The 19,031-nt window shown below is 43.4% G+C and overlaps 1 protein-coding gene across 2 annotated transcripts in view; it reads right to left on the reverse strand.

The window, feature by feature from the left end:
* IGLON5 (IgLON family member 5) overlaps nt 1-19,031 on the reverse strand; it is a 129,513-nt gene that overhangs the window by 20,163 nt on the left and 90,319 nt on the right. For both annotated transcript variants that reach the window (XR_006100795.1, XM_042440854.1), the window contains exons 4-6: nt 14,485-14,604; nt 7,974-8,105; nt 6,274-6,394 (exon numbers count right to left, since the gene is read on the reverse strand). Coding sequence is in view for 1 of the 2 variants with exons in the window: in XM_042440854.1 (XP_042296788.1) it covers nt 6,274-6,394; nt 7,974-8,105; nt 14,485-14,604 (373 nt within the window). In the remaining variant the exon portion in view is untranslated. The remainder of the gene's footprint in view (nt 1-6,273; nt 6,395-7,973; nt 8,106-14,484; nt 14,605-19,031) is intronic.

Here is a 19,031-nt window from a genome sequence, read left to right on the forward strand (position 1 = left end):
ATCCATTGCTCCGGGTCCTAGTCTCTGGAGCAGCAGAAAACAAGCTTGCTCTTTGCTGGTCAATGACCGAATAAACTTTATTACATTATTACAAGCTTGCTCGCTCCTCAATATGACATCCCTTCAAATATTTAAACAGGGCTATCATATCGCCTCTTAACCTTCTTTTCTCCAGGCTAAACATCCCCAGCTCCCTAAGTCGTTCCTCATAGGGCATGGTTTCCAGACCCTTCACCATTTTAGTTACTCTCCTTTGGACATGCTCCAGTTTCTCAATGTGTCCCACCTTTCTTCTATGAAACGTTGGAGAGTATGCAGCTGAAGGATATGGCTGTGGGCTGGATGTGGATTTAATTGGAAGTTTCCCAAATCTGAACTTTGCAACCGATTCATGCAGAGCCGGAAAAAAGAGCAGCTGAAGCCCCAAGAACCTGCCCTCTGACCCTCATAATAGGAATAGGCCTGTGGGAGAGGAGAAGCAAGCACATAAACACATGCACTTGTTTGCAGTAGGGATGGGAAAATATCCATTACTGTTTCCTTCCAGAAAAACGTGCTTCCTGGGGCTCCAGAGACGAATACTGGTTTGATTCTGAATAAGTAGAACAGAGCAAGGGAGAAAATTTCTTTTCAGTTCGCAACATCTTTGGGGGAATTCTTCTACATGCATTTTTTCTGTACAAAACACCCCCACATTTTCTGCACAGAAAACACATTTCTTGCACCCAAACCCAGCATGTTTCCTACACAGGAGACTGTGTGTTTTACACACATATAACACAGCTTCTTGCAGAAAAGACAGTGGGTGTTTCTGCACAGATTAACTCCCTGAAAGAATTCCTGGGTGCAAATACTGGGAGAATGCTGTGGATAAAGTTTTGCATGCTCCTGCAGTGAGTAACATCCCAGGGAATCTATTCACTCTTGCAAGGGAGGATCAGCAAAATGGAGATTTATATCCCTAGTTTCCAGAGCTGAAAGTTAGGGTTTGGAAGATGACAGAGGCTGGATTTGGCTTGGGGTGGAGCTTTATAATAACTTGTCCTGCTTGGAGATCTGTTAAGGATTAGAGTTACAGGAACCCTTCTAATCTAGTAACCTAAAGCAGTCAGTGCCAGGCACAGCAGAAGCAAGAACAGCCATTTTCCTGCGAGAGGGAAAAGAATAGAAAGGGAAATGGGACCTATCTGGAGGAAATGGTCAAAGTGGTGTCTGCATGGGGCAAACTACTCTGGGAGCAGACAAATATATTGTGGCCCCAAAGCTGTCTGATCTGCCCCTATTACCTGGGGTCTTCCATTGCAACACTGGATGGCTGTTTGCATGCATGTCCTGCTGTGCCACATGGTGTGCTACAGCAAGTCACTCACTGTGTCAGGCTGGGTGCCTTGCTCTGGTCTCAAAGTGAGCAACTCATGGCAGTGATGGTCATGCCAAGGGGGCGAGCATGCAAACAATCACCCAGTGTCACAACACAGGGCCCCAGAATTTCTGGGAAGGTCCGGAGCAAGCAGTGAGTTAGTTTAATATGTGTTAAGGGAGTTAAAGCCTGGGTCTGGTGCTAAACTGGCCAGTCTGTTTGCACCAGATTCGGAGATTGGGCCCTGCATTGTCTAAAGGATGGTAGAGGAAGATGTTTATTTGGCTCGGTCAAACAGGGCCCAAGTCAGATAATGCAACTCTGGTGACTCTATGAGTCCTCTCCTGACTTGCTTCCTCCTGCTCCCTCCTGCAGGATCAAACCTGATTCAAACTCAAGTATTTTTTTCCTTTATATTAAACATTTTAACTTCAGTCTAATGCAAACTTGGACTAAAATGTGTTATTTTTGTCCTGAGTTATAACCCTCAGACCATGAAAGTGTCTGAGATTCTTCTGGGAAGGAGAGAGTATTGTGGGACAAGTGAGAATTGGAAGTGGGACTGAGCTGCATGTTAAGACCGGTGTAGATTGGGCCTTGGCTCTTCAACAGCAAGGGAGAAGCATTCTGTACATGCCCAGAGGCACTTTCCCCTGTTTCATTTTCCTCAGCTAAAGTACACCCCAGTCCATTGATAGCTTGGAAAGCAAAGAAATACAGAGGAAGAACTACAACAGTGAATAGATGGCGGAATATTCTGATCTGATCTAAGGCAATTTCCCATGCAATTTTGCACCGATTCCCATTATTTATAAAGGAAAGGGGCTTTCAACAGAGTAGATGTTGCATTATCTTTTACTAGTGTGTTGTAAATGTTTTATTTCAGCTTTTATGTTTTATAAAATATCTCATATTTTAATTGCATTTTTAAAAAAAATCTCATATTTAAACTGTCCAGAGTCACAGATTGGGGAGAAAGGAACGCTAGAGATCCAATAAACCCAACAAACATGATTTTTAAAATGTTCATGGGAAGAGAGAGGAGGAATTTAGGACAAAAGAAAATGGTGCAGAAAGAGTTAAGCATATCCTCTCTCAACTCTGCTGTCCTTATGAAATCCAGAGCCCTCCCCACAATTGTTTAAGCAAATATAAAAAATCTTAGAGAGATCGGATTGTCAATGTCCTGTACATCATTTGGCCCTTTGCCCCAGCTCAAATTAAGTGCCATTTGCTTATTAATTGAAGACAACGTCAGGATTTTATGGCTGCAGTGATTTGATTGTATTAACTCCGCTCTGTGTTGCTTTGCTTTTACTGACAGCAATCAAACGTTTGCCTTTTTTAATGTCCTCCTTGTTGTTGGGTGGCTTCTCTCCTTCCTCTCCCCTCTTTTGGCCTTTGATGTTCAAGCGCACCCACAGCTATGTCGCTATTTCCTAATAAAATAAGACAAAGAGTAGCCGTATTCTCGCCTACACAGTTCTAACCACAAACAGCTCCCCTGAGACACACGAGGTTTGAACCATGAACTTTTATCACCAGCCTAGCATGGGAGCACTAAAGAGAAGCAACTGGGAGGAAAGCTTGGGTTGGAGATAATTGCACATCATCTTCTTAGGTGTCAAAATCGGAACTCCGCTCCCAAAGTTGGAGCCTCATTTGCTCATCTAGTGTGGAAGACTGGAATCATTTCTTTATTCCTCTCTCAAAGGGAAGAGAGGAATATTTCAAAGTATTTTAAAATATATATGAAAAGAATAGGTTTTCTGAGCATTCGGAGAGCTTGAGAAGGAGAATCATGGGCAGAGGGGAATGTTCACATTCAGGATATATGTTATACCATGAGCCTTTGGTATGCTCTGAGGTTTGGTTCCAAAATCCATGGATGCTCAAGTCCCACTGAATACAATGGCATAGTAAAATGGTATTCCTTATATAAAATGGCAAAAACAAGGTTTACTTTTTGGAATGTATTTATTTTAAAAATATTTCCAAGCCGTGGATGCTTGAATCCATGGATAAAAGAAATCTGTGGATATGGACGGCTGACTTTGTATTTAAATAAACCCCAAAAACACTTGTGGTTTTCTGCCCAGAAAAAATTTTGGGCAGAAAACGTGATTTTGAGATTTTCTGTGCAGAAAACATAAACATATATTTTCTGCCCAGAAACAAATACTGTATGTTGTCTATACAGTCCATACAATTCATAATCCTGATTTAGTACTTTTCCTCCAAAATATCTCAGTGTTTAGGACTGTCTTGCAATGGGAAGGCAAGTGTTAAAATTGGTTGTTCTGGTCTATGAGGATGAACTTTACGAAGGTTTACATCCCAACTCTTATGCCCATGCCAATTGCTTCCCCTGGGAGTCTGAATTCAGATTTATTGGTTCCTGCTCAATTGCCAAACCAAAGCAAGTATACCCATCCCTTCTCCAAAAGCAAAAGACACCCCTGGAGTGTAGAAATTATGAAATGGAGAATCCGGTGGGAACAGAAGTGGCAATGCTGGAACCTGAAGGTTTCCCCTGTATACTATAGTTGTGGCTGCCTATTCAGAATAACTGGAGGCTTTTTCACCTGCCATCTCCACGCCACAACACACCTAAGCAAATAAGCTAACCATGGAGGGTGCAAAGGAGCAAGCCAAAATGGTTGGGTGGGATGGAGGGATACATACAAGGAGGAGAAGCTTCCACTGGTTCATGTCTAAATCCACAACTGATCTAAAGGTTTGGTGGGGAGGAGATCTCTAGACTATAAAGTGGCAAATTAGTTGGTAAAGCAAGTACTCCTATTTGATTAGAGAACGCTTGGATAGTTACTATGTACCTACTATGGCATTATAACATGCACAGAAGAGAGGCAATTGTTTAGGGGTGGGGCGCCCCAACCTGCCCCAGCAAGCGCAAATACTTTTGTTTTCTTTTGCAAACCTTCTCAAAATGGAGGAAGACGTAAAGATGTGTCTCTTCCTGTTGCCATTTTAAGAGCAACCACAGATGAAAACAGAGGTATTTAAGAGGTAGTTTGCAGGAGTGCACTAGATTATTTTTGCAGCTTCTCATGCATGGGGCTCTCTGTGTGGTTTTAGTGCAATCATTAATCAAAATTCATACCATTCTTAATTTAATTTTGCAGTGTTGGGGAGTTTTGGGGGCTCCAGATACTTAACTTTTACCGTCCTGATATACAAGATCGTAACATAGCATGGAAACTGTAGGAAGTCTAAAGGAATATTTTGGAATCAATCACAACCTCCTTAATACTATATGGCAGTCTTTCCACATCTGGCAGCCTTCAGGTGTGTTGAATGGCAACCTTAACAACCCAATGGGCCAGGGATAATGGGATTTCTATTCAACCTGGAAGGAGCCATCCTGGAGTAGATTGCTATATTCCCTGCTACACAACTTGTTCTTTGCTTTCTTCTCTCCGCTTCGGACAGAAGCTGAATGTAGCCCCACCAGTCACGCAGTGGGACTTGCCAGGTATGTGACAAGCTTGCCCTTTTGCAGTCCCAGGCAGCCAGCCAAAACAGGGAATTTATCAAGCCTTCTTCGTTCCCCATGCACCAGGGCAATGGGACGCCATACATGACTGAAGGGTCACGTTCTGCTTGGCAGGTTGCAAATTAATCTGTGTTAAGTGACTGTGAGCGTGCGTCATGAGTTTGTTTAATAAGATTGCAAATTGGAAGGAGAACCACAGGGTCCTGTCTAACTAACGAGACAGCCAGCAGTTGCATAGAAAGTTGTCGTTGAACTGGGTTGGACAATTGTGTCCATTTTTTAGGCCGTTCCCCTGCTGTCTGTGCCGCAGCCAGTCCACTTCTGAGCTTAATGAAGGGCAGAGCTTGGGAAATGACTTTTAATTTTAAAAGAAGTGAGCTTGATTATGCTTGATTGTGGGTAATAAAGTGTTTCAAGCTAAAAGATGCTTCTGGTTTGGACCTTACCATTTAAATCTTTGACTCTACATAGCACTGGAATGGTACTGCTGAGAACATTCCTCACCTTGCTTCAGGGCAGGCATGGGGAAGTGCAGCTTGTGGGTTGCATAAACCTCCTATGGCTTTGTTTTGTGTTCCCACAGTGACCCCAAAACATCCTCAAGTCCCCAAACCCACTCCCCTCTCCAATTATTTTGGCCCAAAAATATTTATTTAATTAATTTATATCCCTCTTTCCCCGTAGCATAGGATTCATTGTTGTGTGCCTTCAGGTTATTTCCAAGCTATGGTGACCCCCAAGGCATGGGGTTTTCTGGGACTGAGAGGGAGTGACTCACCCAAGATCACCCAGTGGGTTTAATGGCCAAGTGGGGAATCAAACGCTGGCCTCCAGAGTCCAACATTCAAACCACTATACCACACTGGCTCCTTAAAACAAAGCATAACTTAAAAAATACATTAAAAAACTCAATTAGATCACAAATCTGTTTAAAAAACCAAACATAGTATAAAAACGCATTGAAAACAAATACACATAGGCACAACACATCCCATTAAAACCCATTTGAGTGGCAATGCTCTCCTTTTGTTCCTCTCTCCAGTAGCTACACTTCCATCAGAACATTCAGAGTACAGCTGCCCCATCTGTTTTTTGCGGAGGACCCTTTTGGGCCCCCCCCCCCCCCCCCGCTAAGATGGAAAATTGCCAATATTCAAGCCCCATTGGCTTGAATGGTGGAGCGTGCCCCATTTTGTCCACCTCCATTTGCCGCCCGTGAATGGGCGAGGGCATGGACTCCAAATTCATGGAAAAGGAGAGGCTCCTGTTTTATGGGCTCAGATTCACAAAACTAGCTCAGTGTTTTCTGCCAAATACCAAAGACCAAATACTCTTTGAAGGCTGTCACTGGTACTGCTCACCAGTAATGTCCAAGAAGGCAAAAGGGGTGACTTACTGTTTGTCATCTTTGAACCACTGAAATTCAGCAGGTGGCACAGCCATGGCTTCGCAGCGTAGCAGAGCTGTCTTCCCCAGCATGGGCCGCGAGTCCTTCATATCCGTAATGGTTGGAGGGTCTAGGAAGACAAAACAATGGAATGGAGAAACAGATTAGCATATGGAATATGTCAGCTTGTCTTCATCTCCTATAATCTCCAAGCCACTATGATTACTGGCTGGGGGATTCTGGGGCTAACAGTCCAAAAAAGGAATGTTTCCAAGCTCTGATTTAACCTTGCAGGGTCCTGTCCCTCAAAGAAGGACAACTCTGTGATTCTACGACATATGGCCAGTTCAGCACTGAAGCCACACTATTCCACTCTTAAAATAGATGATAAAAAGTCACATTTTGCCCCAGATCTTCCCAGAAAATTTGGAGCCTTCTGGAGTGACACTGGGCAGCTGTTCACATGTTTGTCCCACTGCATGCCCTCCTGCATCATCACTGGTGGGAGTCATTCCCTCTGAAGGTACCTAGCCTTGTGACCAATGCTGGCCATCTCGTTTTCAGCCTCAGGAGTGAGTAATTTACACTGGCAGTGGCAGCAGACAGCATAGTGGGACACATATGTGAACAGCTGCCCAGCATTGCTCTGGCATACTCAGGTAATGGAGGGAATTTAGAGCAGCCAGTCATAACGTTTTACTAGAATATTCTGGTCTGCCTCCAGAGTATTATGGCCCATGTGGATATGTCCCCAGTGGCATGAAGATACATCAGCTGATTCATGTCACAAATCTCTCATATAGCTTTGAATGCAGCCTGGAGTGACTCCAGAAAAACTACTGAAGGAATAATATAGCTGAGGCCAGATATAACAGTGGGCAAAGTGAGGCAGCCACCTCAGTGAACAGATGTTATGGGAAACAGAATATGGTCAACAGCTTGTGTCAGGTAGCCCAACCTTCACCACAGCAGTGATGTGTGGATCCATCAATGTGATGACAGTGAATCAGCCTTGGATTTTAATGGTGTTCCTCCCTTGTCTGTTCTGTGTTGAACAGGTCAGCAGAGCTGCTGTGTGACTCAGAGCAGCTATGGCAATAAAATTAAAGGTCGACTTGCCACCTCCGCAGCAAAGCACCCACCAGCCAACCTTCCCACAATGTTTGATCTAGCCTGTTACCCTTTCTAGGGAGTTGAAGGATGATTCAACTACCATTTCCTATCCTCCAACTGCCCCAGTTTGGCATGCACTTTCCAAATCCCCTGTTGTCTTACTTTTTGGCTGTTTTTAAATACCCCAGATTCTTTCTCCTCCTTCCACCTTCCCCTTCAGTCCTCAGCTTACTTCAATTGCTGCAAATTGAGTTCAAAGTGCAAAACTCAGCAAGGAGCAGCTCAGGCAAAAGCAGTCTGTTGCAGCCTCTCCTAGCTTGTGTTTTCTTCCTCATTAATAATGTTTGCTATCTTGACTAAATTCTGATGTTACTTGGCCCCATGTGCCCTGATTTGCATCTGTGAAATGTTGGAGGGTATGCCAACCTAGTCCTCAAAGCTAAATTCCTTATCTGGATTCAGCTAAAGCCACTTCCCACTAGAGAGGGGCAGAAAATGGAAGGGAAATCTTTCCCTTCCCTGCCACTGAGTCAAAAGCAATCTGCTGCAGCCTTTCCAAGAGGACAGAAATAAAGAGGCAATACAATACGACTTACAGTTGACAGTAATAAGGACACGCTTGCTGTCTGGTGTTGAGACACCGTTGGCCGTGATGCACTCATACTCTCCTGCCTGCTGCCGGTTGATCTCTGTGATTTCCAGGTACTCCCCTTCACTGGTGAATCCATCTGTGGAAGGGGGTCAGCGGGGCGGCGGGAAGGGGGTCAGGGCCAGCGGTAGGGAGACAGACACAAACACAGACTTACACACAAGAAAACACATACAACAACAACACTGTTATCAATGCCTCCAACATGCAGGGGATGCCTCTCATCAGAGCTGCAAAGACAGGGTGGGGGATTCTAGGTAAAACCCGGGGCAAGTTGAACCTGGAGTTTCAAGCAAGTTCATGTAAGAGGTGGCCCACCAAGGCAAGCATAACCCAACAATCATGGATGTTGACCTTCCCAGGACTCAATAACTGCTGCACTCCAGGTGTCATTGTTTTCACAGCAAGGCTGCTACTGGGTGTTGGGAGACCTGAGCTGACCGAGGAAAAGCTATGATACAAGGAGAACAAGCCCTAGCGGTTTCTCTGCCAGCACACACATCTTGAGCAGTTGTTGCCCATGGGTTGGTGAGAAGCAGCAAAGGGTCATCTAGTGTTGCTGTTGTTAACAAATTCAATGCTATGGAATTTTGGAGAAGTTTTGGGAGATAGGTAGCCTTCTCTGTCAAATTCCATAGGATGGAGCCATGACAGTTAAAATAGTGTCAAACTGCGTTAGTTCTGCAGTGTGACAGCAGTCTGGGAAGAAGAGTACCCAGATTCAAATCTCTGCTTGGTCATGGAATTTACCAAGGAGCCTTGGGCAACCACCTCCTCTAAGCAAACTGACCCTATGGGACCCTGCTTTGCTTCTGGCACTCCACCCTTTGCACCATGTACTCTCCCTTGCTTCACTTTGGCTGCATCCACACTGCAGAAATAATCCAGCTTGACACTACTTTAACTGGCATGGCTCAATGCTATGGAATTCTGAGAACTGCAGTTTATTGTGGCACCAGAACTATTTGAGAAAAAAGGGCTAAATGTCTCAAAAACTACAATTTCCAGAATTCCATCGCATTGAATATTGTATTGAGCCATGGCAGCTAAAGCACTGCCGTCGCTTTGCTCTCCAACAGCCAGTAAATGGCTGGGTTATGATGAGTGGGCAATGGTATAATTGCAATGGTATAAAATGGAAATACATCTTTGCATCTCATAAATAGGACACAAGCAACAGTCTCATTGTGGTGACATCAAAATGGTGGGTTCTCAATGGTCTGTTTTTGTCACTCAGTAAACCTAAAATGAATGGTATGTAGACTGGCAGATCTGATGAATCATGCAGAAACACTGTTCAAGGATGTCAGGTACTGCCATTCACCCTATTTCCACAGTGAGTATCTATTAATAAATCACAATTTCATGGAAATGATACTTTTGGACTACAATTCCCAGAATCTCTGTACAATGTGGTTGAGAGATTCTGAGTGTTGTAGCTCCAAAACTATCATTTAGTACCTTTGCATATTTCTGGCTTACAGGGAGATGCTGTTTGTGAATGCTTTTTCAGTTTGCTCCCCAGGGGGAACTAGCCATTTGTCAGGTTTACCTGCAGGTGCAACTTCCTAGAGCTCTACAAGTTAAATTGAGAGCAGATGTGATGGGAAGTGCAGAGAAGGATCTTGCCTCTCATGCACATATGTATAATTAAGCACATATGGAAATTAAGATCCCATGTTGCACAAAGCTTGTCACTTCACACACTGGAGCTGACAAAAGTTTCTTCTGAACCGTTCAGATTACATCACAGAGCAAAATGGCTACAATCATTCAGTGTAATAGTTCTGTGTCCTGAAGTATGCTATGTTGAGTCATTTACCACCCACTTCCAGACCTACTGTGAAATGGCTGCCAGCTCCCCGCATGGCTATTCTGTGCCTGGTGGAAAGCAGAAGGATTGCAGAAGCATGCTGCTATATATACATAGCCATTTGTTGCTGTTGTTAACAGCCGTGGAGTGGATCTTGACCCATGGCAACCCCATGGATGAGACATCTCCATATATAACCATACAAGAAGTTATTACATTGTTTGTTGAGCTTTGTCAGGGTCTTCTGGAGGTCTCAGTAGCTGATGTAATGATTTTGCATCTGGCAACAGTGACATAGCCAGATGCCTCTGCCCTTGCTCTCCACCAGGCACTGAATTGTCATAGAGGGGGTCACTTCAGTGGTCTGGGGTGGTCTGGGGAAAAGCCTTTGGTTGCTGCAGAGGGAGAAATACCAAAATACACATACAGTCGGTCCTCTGTTTATGTGAGGGAACTGTTCAAGACCCCCCCCCCCCCGCAAAAACGGAGACTCACATTTATTCAATCCCCACAGGCTTGAATGAGGTGTGCCCCCACAAGCGTGCGTAGGGTGCGCGCCCCATTGAGGATAACAGAGGTCTCCTCTCTGTGTATAATCAAGAACGCAGATCTCAAGTCTGCGAGAAAGGAGGGGCGACTGTACATATATACTGTATATACACATATGCCACTAAGAGGGTGCCAGTCAATGAGAGGGCCCTGCAATAAAACATAGGGGTATGACGCCTTGCTGTTAAGGCAAGTGTGAGAATCATGCAGTCCTTAAGATGCTGTTGACTGAAAGCCCCAGCAGTCTTAGTCAGCATGATGAAAACGGGAGAATGTTGCAAGCAGAAGACCAACAACATTTGGAGACAGGTGCCATTTCTACCCCTGTGTTAAAGTTTTCAAACAGCTAGTCAGCCACAAACTCTTCCAGGACACTTCACTGCAGTTCTTCTGCATGGTTTGCAATTCTCTCCACACCTTACCCCTAGAATTCTGTGGTCATGCTTAAGCCTCAATGGGTTGTGTTTGTCCCTCCAACATCTTCATGTTCCCTGCAAGCCTTTCATGTCTCTCTGCACCCATGTGGTTCCCTTGAGCCTAATGATACCTCCCCCTTTGGTGTGGATATAGTGGTTATGGCTATATTTCAACCAGCATGAAGACAACTGAGGTCACTATTAACTGCCCCCCCTCCCCTTTGCCTAGGAATCTGTGCAAAGCAGGCAGATTATACAAAACCAGAGCACAATAGACAGAAAATAGCTTTTAAAGGCGTATGAAACAGTGCAGGGATCCATGAAGCTGTACTTTTGAGGCCATTGAGCAACAGATATAGGCTGCATCTCCACTGTAGAATTAATGCAGTTTGTCACTGCTTTAACTGCCATGGCTCAACGCTATGGAATTCTAGAACTTGTAGTTTCTTGAGATATTTAGCCTTCTCTGTCAGGGAGCTCTGGTGCCACAAGCAGTGTCAAACTGCATTAATTCTGGTGGAATAAGTGGAATGTGGAGACATTTCATATGGACCTAAATCCTATTTCTAGTCCAAGGAAAAGCTACTGAGTCAGTTGGATTGCCTTACGTTTGAACTCACAATTTAGCAATAGATTGAATGAGTTGGTTCAAGATTGATCTATCCAACAGGATTCTATCCTTGGATAGTGGGTAACTATTCATCCATACCATAACTGCAGCACTAGATTCTCTGAGATTACAGAAACAGCCATTGCACATTCCCCATTTCATGTTAAACAGGCCCATTGGTAAATAACACAGTGAGTTTAGTAGAAGAGCAGCAGTGTAGCACAACCACTATGTAACTACACGAGCGTAGATTTATGCTTGGCAAGTTCAATATAGGATCTGAGCTATTATCTTCATTTCCCAAGTAAGATTTCATCACTTCTTCCCACTCCACTCAATCCAGTGCATTTCAGGCAACGTGTCAAAACTGAGAATCAAATCTTTCCAGATATCCTTTATCTCCGAAACCTAAAAATCCCAATACAGGTAGGGTTTGTACCAGAGCACTTTTATTATTGTCCTTATTTGTTGGAAACACTGATAAATTACTGCAGAAGGACTTGATCTCTTTTATTATTGACAGTATTTGTTGGAAGCAATGATAAATGATTGCATAAGGATGTGATCGCTCTGCTATTAACTGTGGTTCACACATAAATTGCCAGGCAGTAGAAAATAATCCTTGATGAGTGCAATATGAGGCATTGGCTAGACACAATTTGGAGAATTGAACTTGCACAGAAGCTGACACTGAATGGCTCAAGGACTTGATTAGAAAAACAAATACTCAGATGTTTGGGTTCCTTTTATTTTATTCATAAACAAGGATTATTATTATTTTTACCCCATGGCCTTCTTGTCCTGCACATTATGTACTGGAAAAGTGTTTTTAAGCTGTTTAATTTGATTGTTTTCAGACAGAGGGGCTATTTGGCTCCTGCTCTAGAATGATTCTTTCCTATTATGATGACCATGGTATTTAAACTAGTGCATGGTTATCCATATTTAAACTGGTGGATTGGAATCCTGTTGGTTAGAAGACCCATTCAATGAGAGATTGAATGATAAGTCAACACATAGATAAATGCCAATGATTCATTGGGCCTACTTTAGGTAGGACTAGCAACAGAAACCAGACCATGGGTTAATGTCTGCTCACCATCTTTTTCTTTATAGGTTTGCTTAAGCTGTCTCTTTTTGGGGATTCCTGTTTCTTTTATCATGAAATCATTTTAAATAAATACATGAGAAACACAAAAACCCCACATCGCCATTATTGGAATCAAAAGGGGTGTTCCAAAAGAGCGACTGCAGAGCAAGGTGCGTGTACATAAAACTGATCAGAATGCTGTACCAGGAGAAAGTTGCCTTCTGCGACTCAAATAAATGAGTCACATTAAGCTTTTGCTGCTTATGGGGAGAAAACAAGAAGCTGAATGAAGCAAAGAAGATTCATTCCTTCTGTCTCCAAAAGTTTGCTCTGCTCTCTACTCTTTTGCCTTCCATTTGTGGAATTTCATTAGCCATTTCCCACATCCTTCCAAACCTATTTGGTGTTATGTGCCTGGTTTGTTGTTCATCTTCCCTGACTCAGTTCATAGGGAAAAGTGGGTGAGAAATATATATTACTCTCCAGTATTTTACATTGGCTATTTTGTTACTTAAGTGTAACTAGGTAAGGCAGTGGTGTCCCCATCTCTGGTGTCACCCATTGATAGGGGGTTGCTGGAGGGGGGCAAAAAGGCATATTTGTCCTTCTTCACTACAGACGGGACCTCCTCAGGATGAAACTGCCACCGTGGTGAAGCCGGGAGGAGCATGCTCAGCCTTCTTCTTCACCACTATGATGGTCTTCTAAAGGTCAGGGTGGGGGAACATGCTTGCCCCTTTTCACCTTACAGCAGGAGAAGGGACCAAGCAGGTGTCACCCATGTTCTGGGGTATCACTTGAAGTGGACTGCAGCCACCACATTCAACTAATGATGCCACTAAAGTAAGGTATTTTGGCCTGATATCCCTTCTGAGCCCACCTTATCAGGAGCCAGATCAAGTGAAGAAAGTCTAGCTCAGTGATGGTGAACCTTTTAGAGGCCGAGTGCCCAAACTGCAGCCCCAAACCCACTTATTTATTGCAAAGTGCCCTGTCCCTCTGGCTTTCAAATAACAAATTCTGGCAAACTCTGTGCTGGGGTGACGGCACATGTGCCCACAGAGAGGCCTCTGAGTGCCACTTCTGGCATGTGTGCCATAGGTTCGCCATCACTGGTCTAGCTGCTGATCAGGGGGCAAAGTGGATGTTTCCAGCTCCCTTCCAACCATGGCGAAGCTGACACAAAGAGCTATGACAGGGCTCCTGCTTCTGATTGTATCAGCCTCACTTGCTGGTGGGAAGGGAGGTGGAAACATCATCCTGTCTCCAGTTGAACCTAAGGTAGGACTCCTTTACCTGATCTGGCTGCTGGCTGTTAAGATGTGCTGGGGACATTTAGGTAGTCTTACAGTATGACTACGTATTTTTACTGAATATGGAGCAGTTAAAGATCTGTTACTCCTCGTTAATCCATAATTGTAATACAGAATCAGAGCCATTATGATTATCTATTACAGTCTTAAGGACTACAAACTCAATTTATTGATTTAAACAAGAAAAAAAGTAAGATGCTTTTTAAAAACGCTGTTTTCTACACCCGGTAGAACATGACACCTGCTTCCTTTATCTCTTTGTTTTATATTTGTATTCTGCTGGTCTCTGAGCATGGGTCCCGAGGTTTAAAATGATGAAGTACATTTCTTAAAAAATCCTGTTTAATATAAAAGTTGTTTTAAAATTAAACATTTCTATTAAAAGCGCTAAATTGCAGTTGCAAAAATATTACAACATAGGTTTTTAATAAATAAAAATAATAACAACATAATATATGCTATTAAAAGATACTTCTGACACATTCACTTAAAAGCCTAAGCATGCCTACAAGAAGCATGCAGGTATATCCAAATTCCCCTTTGTAAAACATTTGCCTTTCCTTTGCCATTTTCTCATTTACACAGTGAACCTGTTGCCAGAATGGGGTGCAAGAATAAGAAACAGGGGGACGTCTTCAGCCCCCTTCCCCCCTCCAGCCTCCCTTACCTTTCAGCTGCCGCCAAGTTACAGTTGGCTCCGGTTTCCCCATCGCTAGACAGAGCAGATTCACGTTGCTTCCCTCATTCACAGTCACAGCTGATGAGATGTTCACAATCCGTGCTGGAACTGTGGAGGGTATGGAGGGGACAACAATGAGTATCAAAGTAGTACAGTGGACCCTTGTTTATATGCTGGGGTTTGGTTCCAAGGTCCCCCGTGGATAACAAAATCCATGTATGCTCAAGTCCCGTTAAATATAATGCCATAGCAAAATGGTGTCCCTTATAAAAAATGGGAAATCAACATTTGATATTTGAAATTCATACTTTTTAAAAACATTTTCAAACTGTGGATGCTTGAATCCATGTATAAAAGATCAATGTATAAGAAGGGCCGACTGTACTGACCTCCTGCTACAAGACGGTGCTGCCCTGTCTGAGACAGCATTAATTACAAGAGTGTTTCTGTGCATACTTCACAAAACTCATAAGACAGATCAGGGAATAGGGACTTTGCCTGTGCTGGATGGGATTACATTCTCCCTGAAGTCTCAAGTTTACAGTTTGGGTGGACTCAGCTCTGAGCCTGGATGCCCAAGTTTCAGCAGTAGCCATGAGTGCATTTGCACAGTTAAAACTAGTGTGCTGCCCATTTCTTGTGATGCCAGATCTGGTTATGGTGACACATGCCTTGGTTACATCCTGTTTGGACTACTGTAACACACTCTGTCTTTGGAAACTGTTCAGAAACTTCAGCGGTTCAAAATGCCGCAGCTAGAATGCTGATCAGAGCCAGCTACAGGGAGCATAGAACTCCCTTGTTGAACAGCCTCACTGACTACCAGTTCAATTCAAAGTGCTAGTCATGACCTACAAAGCCGTACAGGGGTTAGGTCCAGACTATTTGAGAAACCGTATCTCCCCATACGAACCTACCAGAGCCCTAAGATTTCTGAGAAGGCTTTCTCTTGGTCCCACCACGATCATAAGCTCACCTAGCGAGTGAAGTCTAGGAAAGCTCATGCTGCTGACTTCTTTCTTTCAGTTAGTCTCAAAGGTGCTGACTGAGCGTGATGGGAATTGGAGTCCAAAACATCTAGTGGGACCATAATAGGGAAGGTTGGTGCAAGGCAACTGAACAGCTTGGGTTTTGCATCATTCCAGTGCTACTTCAGTTGGCTAAAAGAATAGATCGGCTTTGTTGCTGTTGTTGTTGTTGAGTGCCTCCAAATCATTTCCAACTTATGGTGACTGTAAGACAAACCTGTCGTGGAGTTTTCTGGGGCTCTGAATATGTCATTTGCCCAAGATCATCCAGTGGGTTTCCATGTCTGAGTGGGTAACTGAACCCTGAACTCCAGAGTTGTAGTCCAATGCTCAAACCACTACACCACATGGGCAACACCAACTTTACAGGCTTATCTTTTTATCCATTTATTTTAAATGCTTTAAACTCTATGGATAGATTTATTCCATTATAATTACGTACAATATTTTGACTGTTTTTATTTATGTCTTCTCTGTGTTATTCTTTTCAGTATTTATTTATTTATTTTGCAAGTTGTATTGAGTCCTATTTTGGGGGGAAATGTTGAGTACAATTGAAGTCGTCTTCGTCTTCATCACTATCATCTGCACAGGGAATTGAGATGTGAATTCGCAATCATTTCAACCTTGCTTTGAGGATGAATTATGGTAGTTTTCTCTATAGTATTTTCCCTGTATTTGAACATCCCAAAGTACCATAATTATAAAAAGATGAAAGGTTTTTTTTAACATTGTGCAGGAAATCCATTTAACATGCAGAAAACCCATTTTCTGCACAGAAGACAGTTTTCTTTGCACAAAACCCCTATTTTTTTCTCTCTCTGCAGAGTAATTCCTCAATTCAGGATGTCAAATACCAGAATAAAATTGCACAAAACTCTCACTGGTCCATTATTCTTCCTGACAGAGTTTCCTGACCATTGGGAAACCTATTTTTCTGACTCGAGAATTAATAATTACGGATTTCTCTCCATCTCTTAGTAGGGAGAGATGGGAGGGATGGACAATTAGAACTCTTATTGGTATGATGGAAGGTGAAGTGGAGGAGGAGAAAAGAGAAAATGTTGCAATAATCAAAATGTGAGATGGAAGAGGGGAAGAACTAGAAGTGAAAGAGAGAAAAATCTATGCTGAATCTATGCAGGATGGACCATGACTTTATTATGGCCAGGAAGAATCCCCACATCACTGGTGTTCTTCAAATGCTTCCCTTGCCATTGTTGTTGTTAGATTTATTTATACCGCCAAAAAAAAACCCTATAAAATGCATGTCTGCTGTCTATTACAACAGAGGAAAAGAAAAACACTACATTTGGGAAGGGATAAAGAGCCGGAAAATGGAACTCGTTCCATCTTGATTCTTCCAACAATCCCTGAAATCTAACATCCAGCCCTTAGAGTCCGCCTCTGCCCTAAAAATTGCAGATGGGAATTCCTCAGGGGAAAGTGCAATGCCCCTTTGGATCTGGGGTCCAAAGAGATCCACTGTACATGCACCCACCCCCCCGCCTTTATCTTTCCGTCCCAAAGATGGGTATGTGCCTTGGTTTGTTGTAATTAGTTGTCCCACCCCAGAAACAGCTGCACTTGGAGTGCCTTCTCAGCAAAACTCCAGCGCCACTGCTTTGGGGGTTAATTTCCAAGAGCTACTTTTCTCTGCTCCAGCGGAAGACAGGCCCCCCCTCTCAAAGAAATAGTTTTTATTTTATGTTTCTTGACTGGGCCTAATGATCCTCACTATCTGTCCCGATAGGCTGGATTGGAGGGTGACGTGAATGATGGGGAATGATGGGGAAGCTGGGAGCAGCTGTTTCCTGATGCCAGACTGGTGTTCATTCCGGACCCAGTCCAATCAGCTTCTATTGTACCAGCTTCCCAGCTCCAGCAACTATGGGGGAAAAGAGGGGGGTGTAATTATGGGGTGGGTAGCATTGCAGTTGCAGCTTTTGCCAATGCTGCAGAAATCCTGGAGGGGAATCGGCGAAGGAAATGAAAATGAAAGAAGAGGAGAAAAGCAAGAAGAAGAAAAAAAGAAACCCAGAAGAGTCTTGGGATAATTTTGGCAGCTGGAGAGAAATTCCACGTCATTGAAGCCAAAGTGCAGGCATCCCATGGCATGCGGAATGGAGTAATGGGACAGCAATTCTTTTCCTAGATAGATACATAGGGTGATCCAATGCAAACTGGCAGGATTTCCATAACTTCAATTGTGAGGATTTTTTTTAACAACAGCAAATGCAGCTGGTGGTTCTGAGAAAGGAGAAATTAGATCACGTGCGCCATCCTCGAGACCAAGCGTGTCCACATTATTTTCACCAATAGGGCAAATAGCCGCTTTGTGTGCAAATTTTCACTTGGAATAGAGGGAAGGGGTTAAAAGAAAATGCCTTTTTCGGTGCTGTGGTCCTGATCCAAATGCTCTTCCCCTTGAGGCTGTGAGCTGAAATCTTAAAAGAGATGCATTTGCACCAGGGATGTACATCTTTGACTATTTCTTTCTTGCAGCATTATAGTGGCTTCCCCCCTGTTGCAGGGGAAAGCAAATATTCCTCTGAAATATTCTACCAGTATTTGCACATCCCAAAGTGTTTTGGAGGAATTATCATGTGTAGAAAAAAATGGTGGAAGGGTTGCACAAACACCTTTTTGTGTGGGAGAAAAAAATGTTTTATGCACAGAAACATATGTTTATTGCTCAGGGCCACTATAACACTTTGGTTTTTCAAATACGGGGGGGGGGGGGGGGGAATGCAAAATTTTATCCCAGCTATTATTCTTCCTGGTGGGATTTCCCAACTGTAGAGAATCCCATTGATGAATAATCTTTCTATCCCTAATGTACACATCACTGTTATAACATGCAGTTGGTAAAATTGCTGAAACTCCACCAAGGTATGGTTAGGGCACACTGCAACCCTGGAACCATGTATGTCATCTCAAAGCTACTTTTGCAGGATCCAGGCCCTCTGGATTTCCCGAATTGCTCCTTTTCTGGCAACATAAAGATTTCTCTTCTGAAACCTCACAAAGTGGTCATTTGCTTTTTAGATTAGCTGCAGGCTCCTTTGCACTATAACCCACCCACTCATTCATTCTCTCTTTCTTTTTCTCTCTCCCCACTTTCAGAATTTGACTTCTGACCACTTCTAGCTTTTTACTATTTTTGGCAATCAGTTTTCCCCCTTCCCTAAAGATTCATGGGACCAAAAATTACCCCAGGCCCTGCCAAAGTCCCCAACCCCTGCACTGAAGGTAGTGGATCAAAAGATGCTGTGGACAGGTCTGGGCCATAACCCACTTGAATGTTCTTTTGGGTACTGAAATGAATAGGAGCAGAAGTAGTATGGTTGATTTCAATGGGGTTTGTGTGTGAACCCTCTAGATGACTGTGGGGTGAATGCAGTTGGGTTTTCAGACTCAGGCATCACCAGATACCTTAGACAGCCCTATTTTTACTCGTCTTCTTTAGAAACCAGGGTTTGTCCTCCATATATTGGACAGCAGCTA

Source organism: Sceloporus undulatus, chromosome 9, assembly GCF_019175285.1.
Source record: "Sceloporus undulatus isolate JIND9_A2432 ecotype Alabama chromosome 9, SceUnd_v1.1, whole genome shotgun sequence".
Taxonomy (NCBI): domain Eukaryota; kingdom Metazoa; phylum Chordata; class Lepidosauria; order Squamata; family Phrynosomatidae; genus Sceloporus; species Sceloporus undulatus.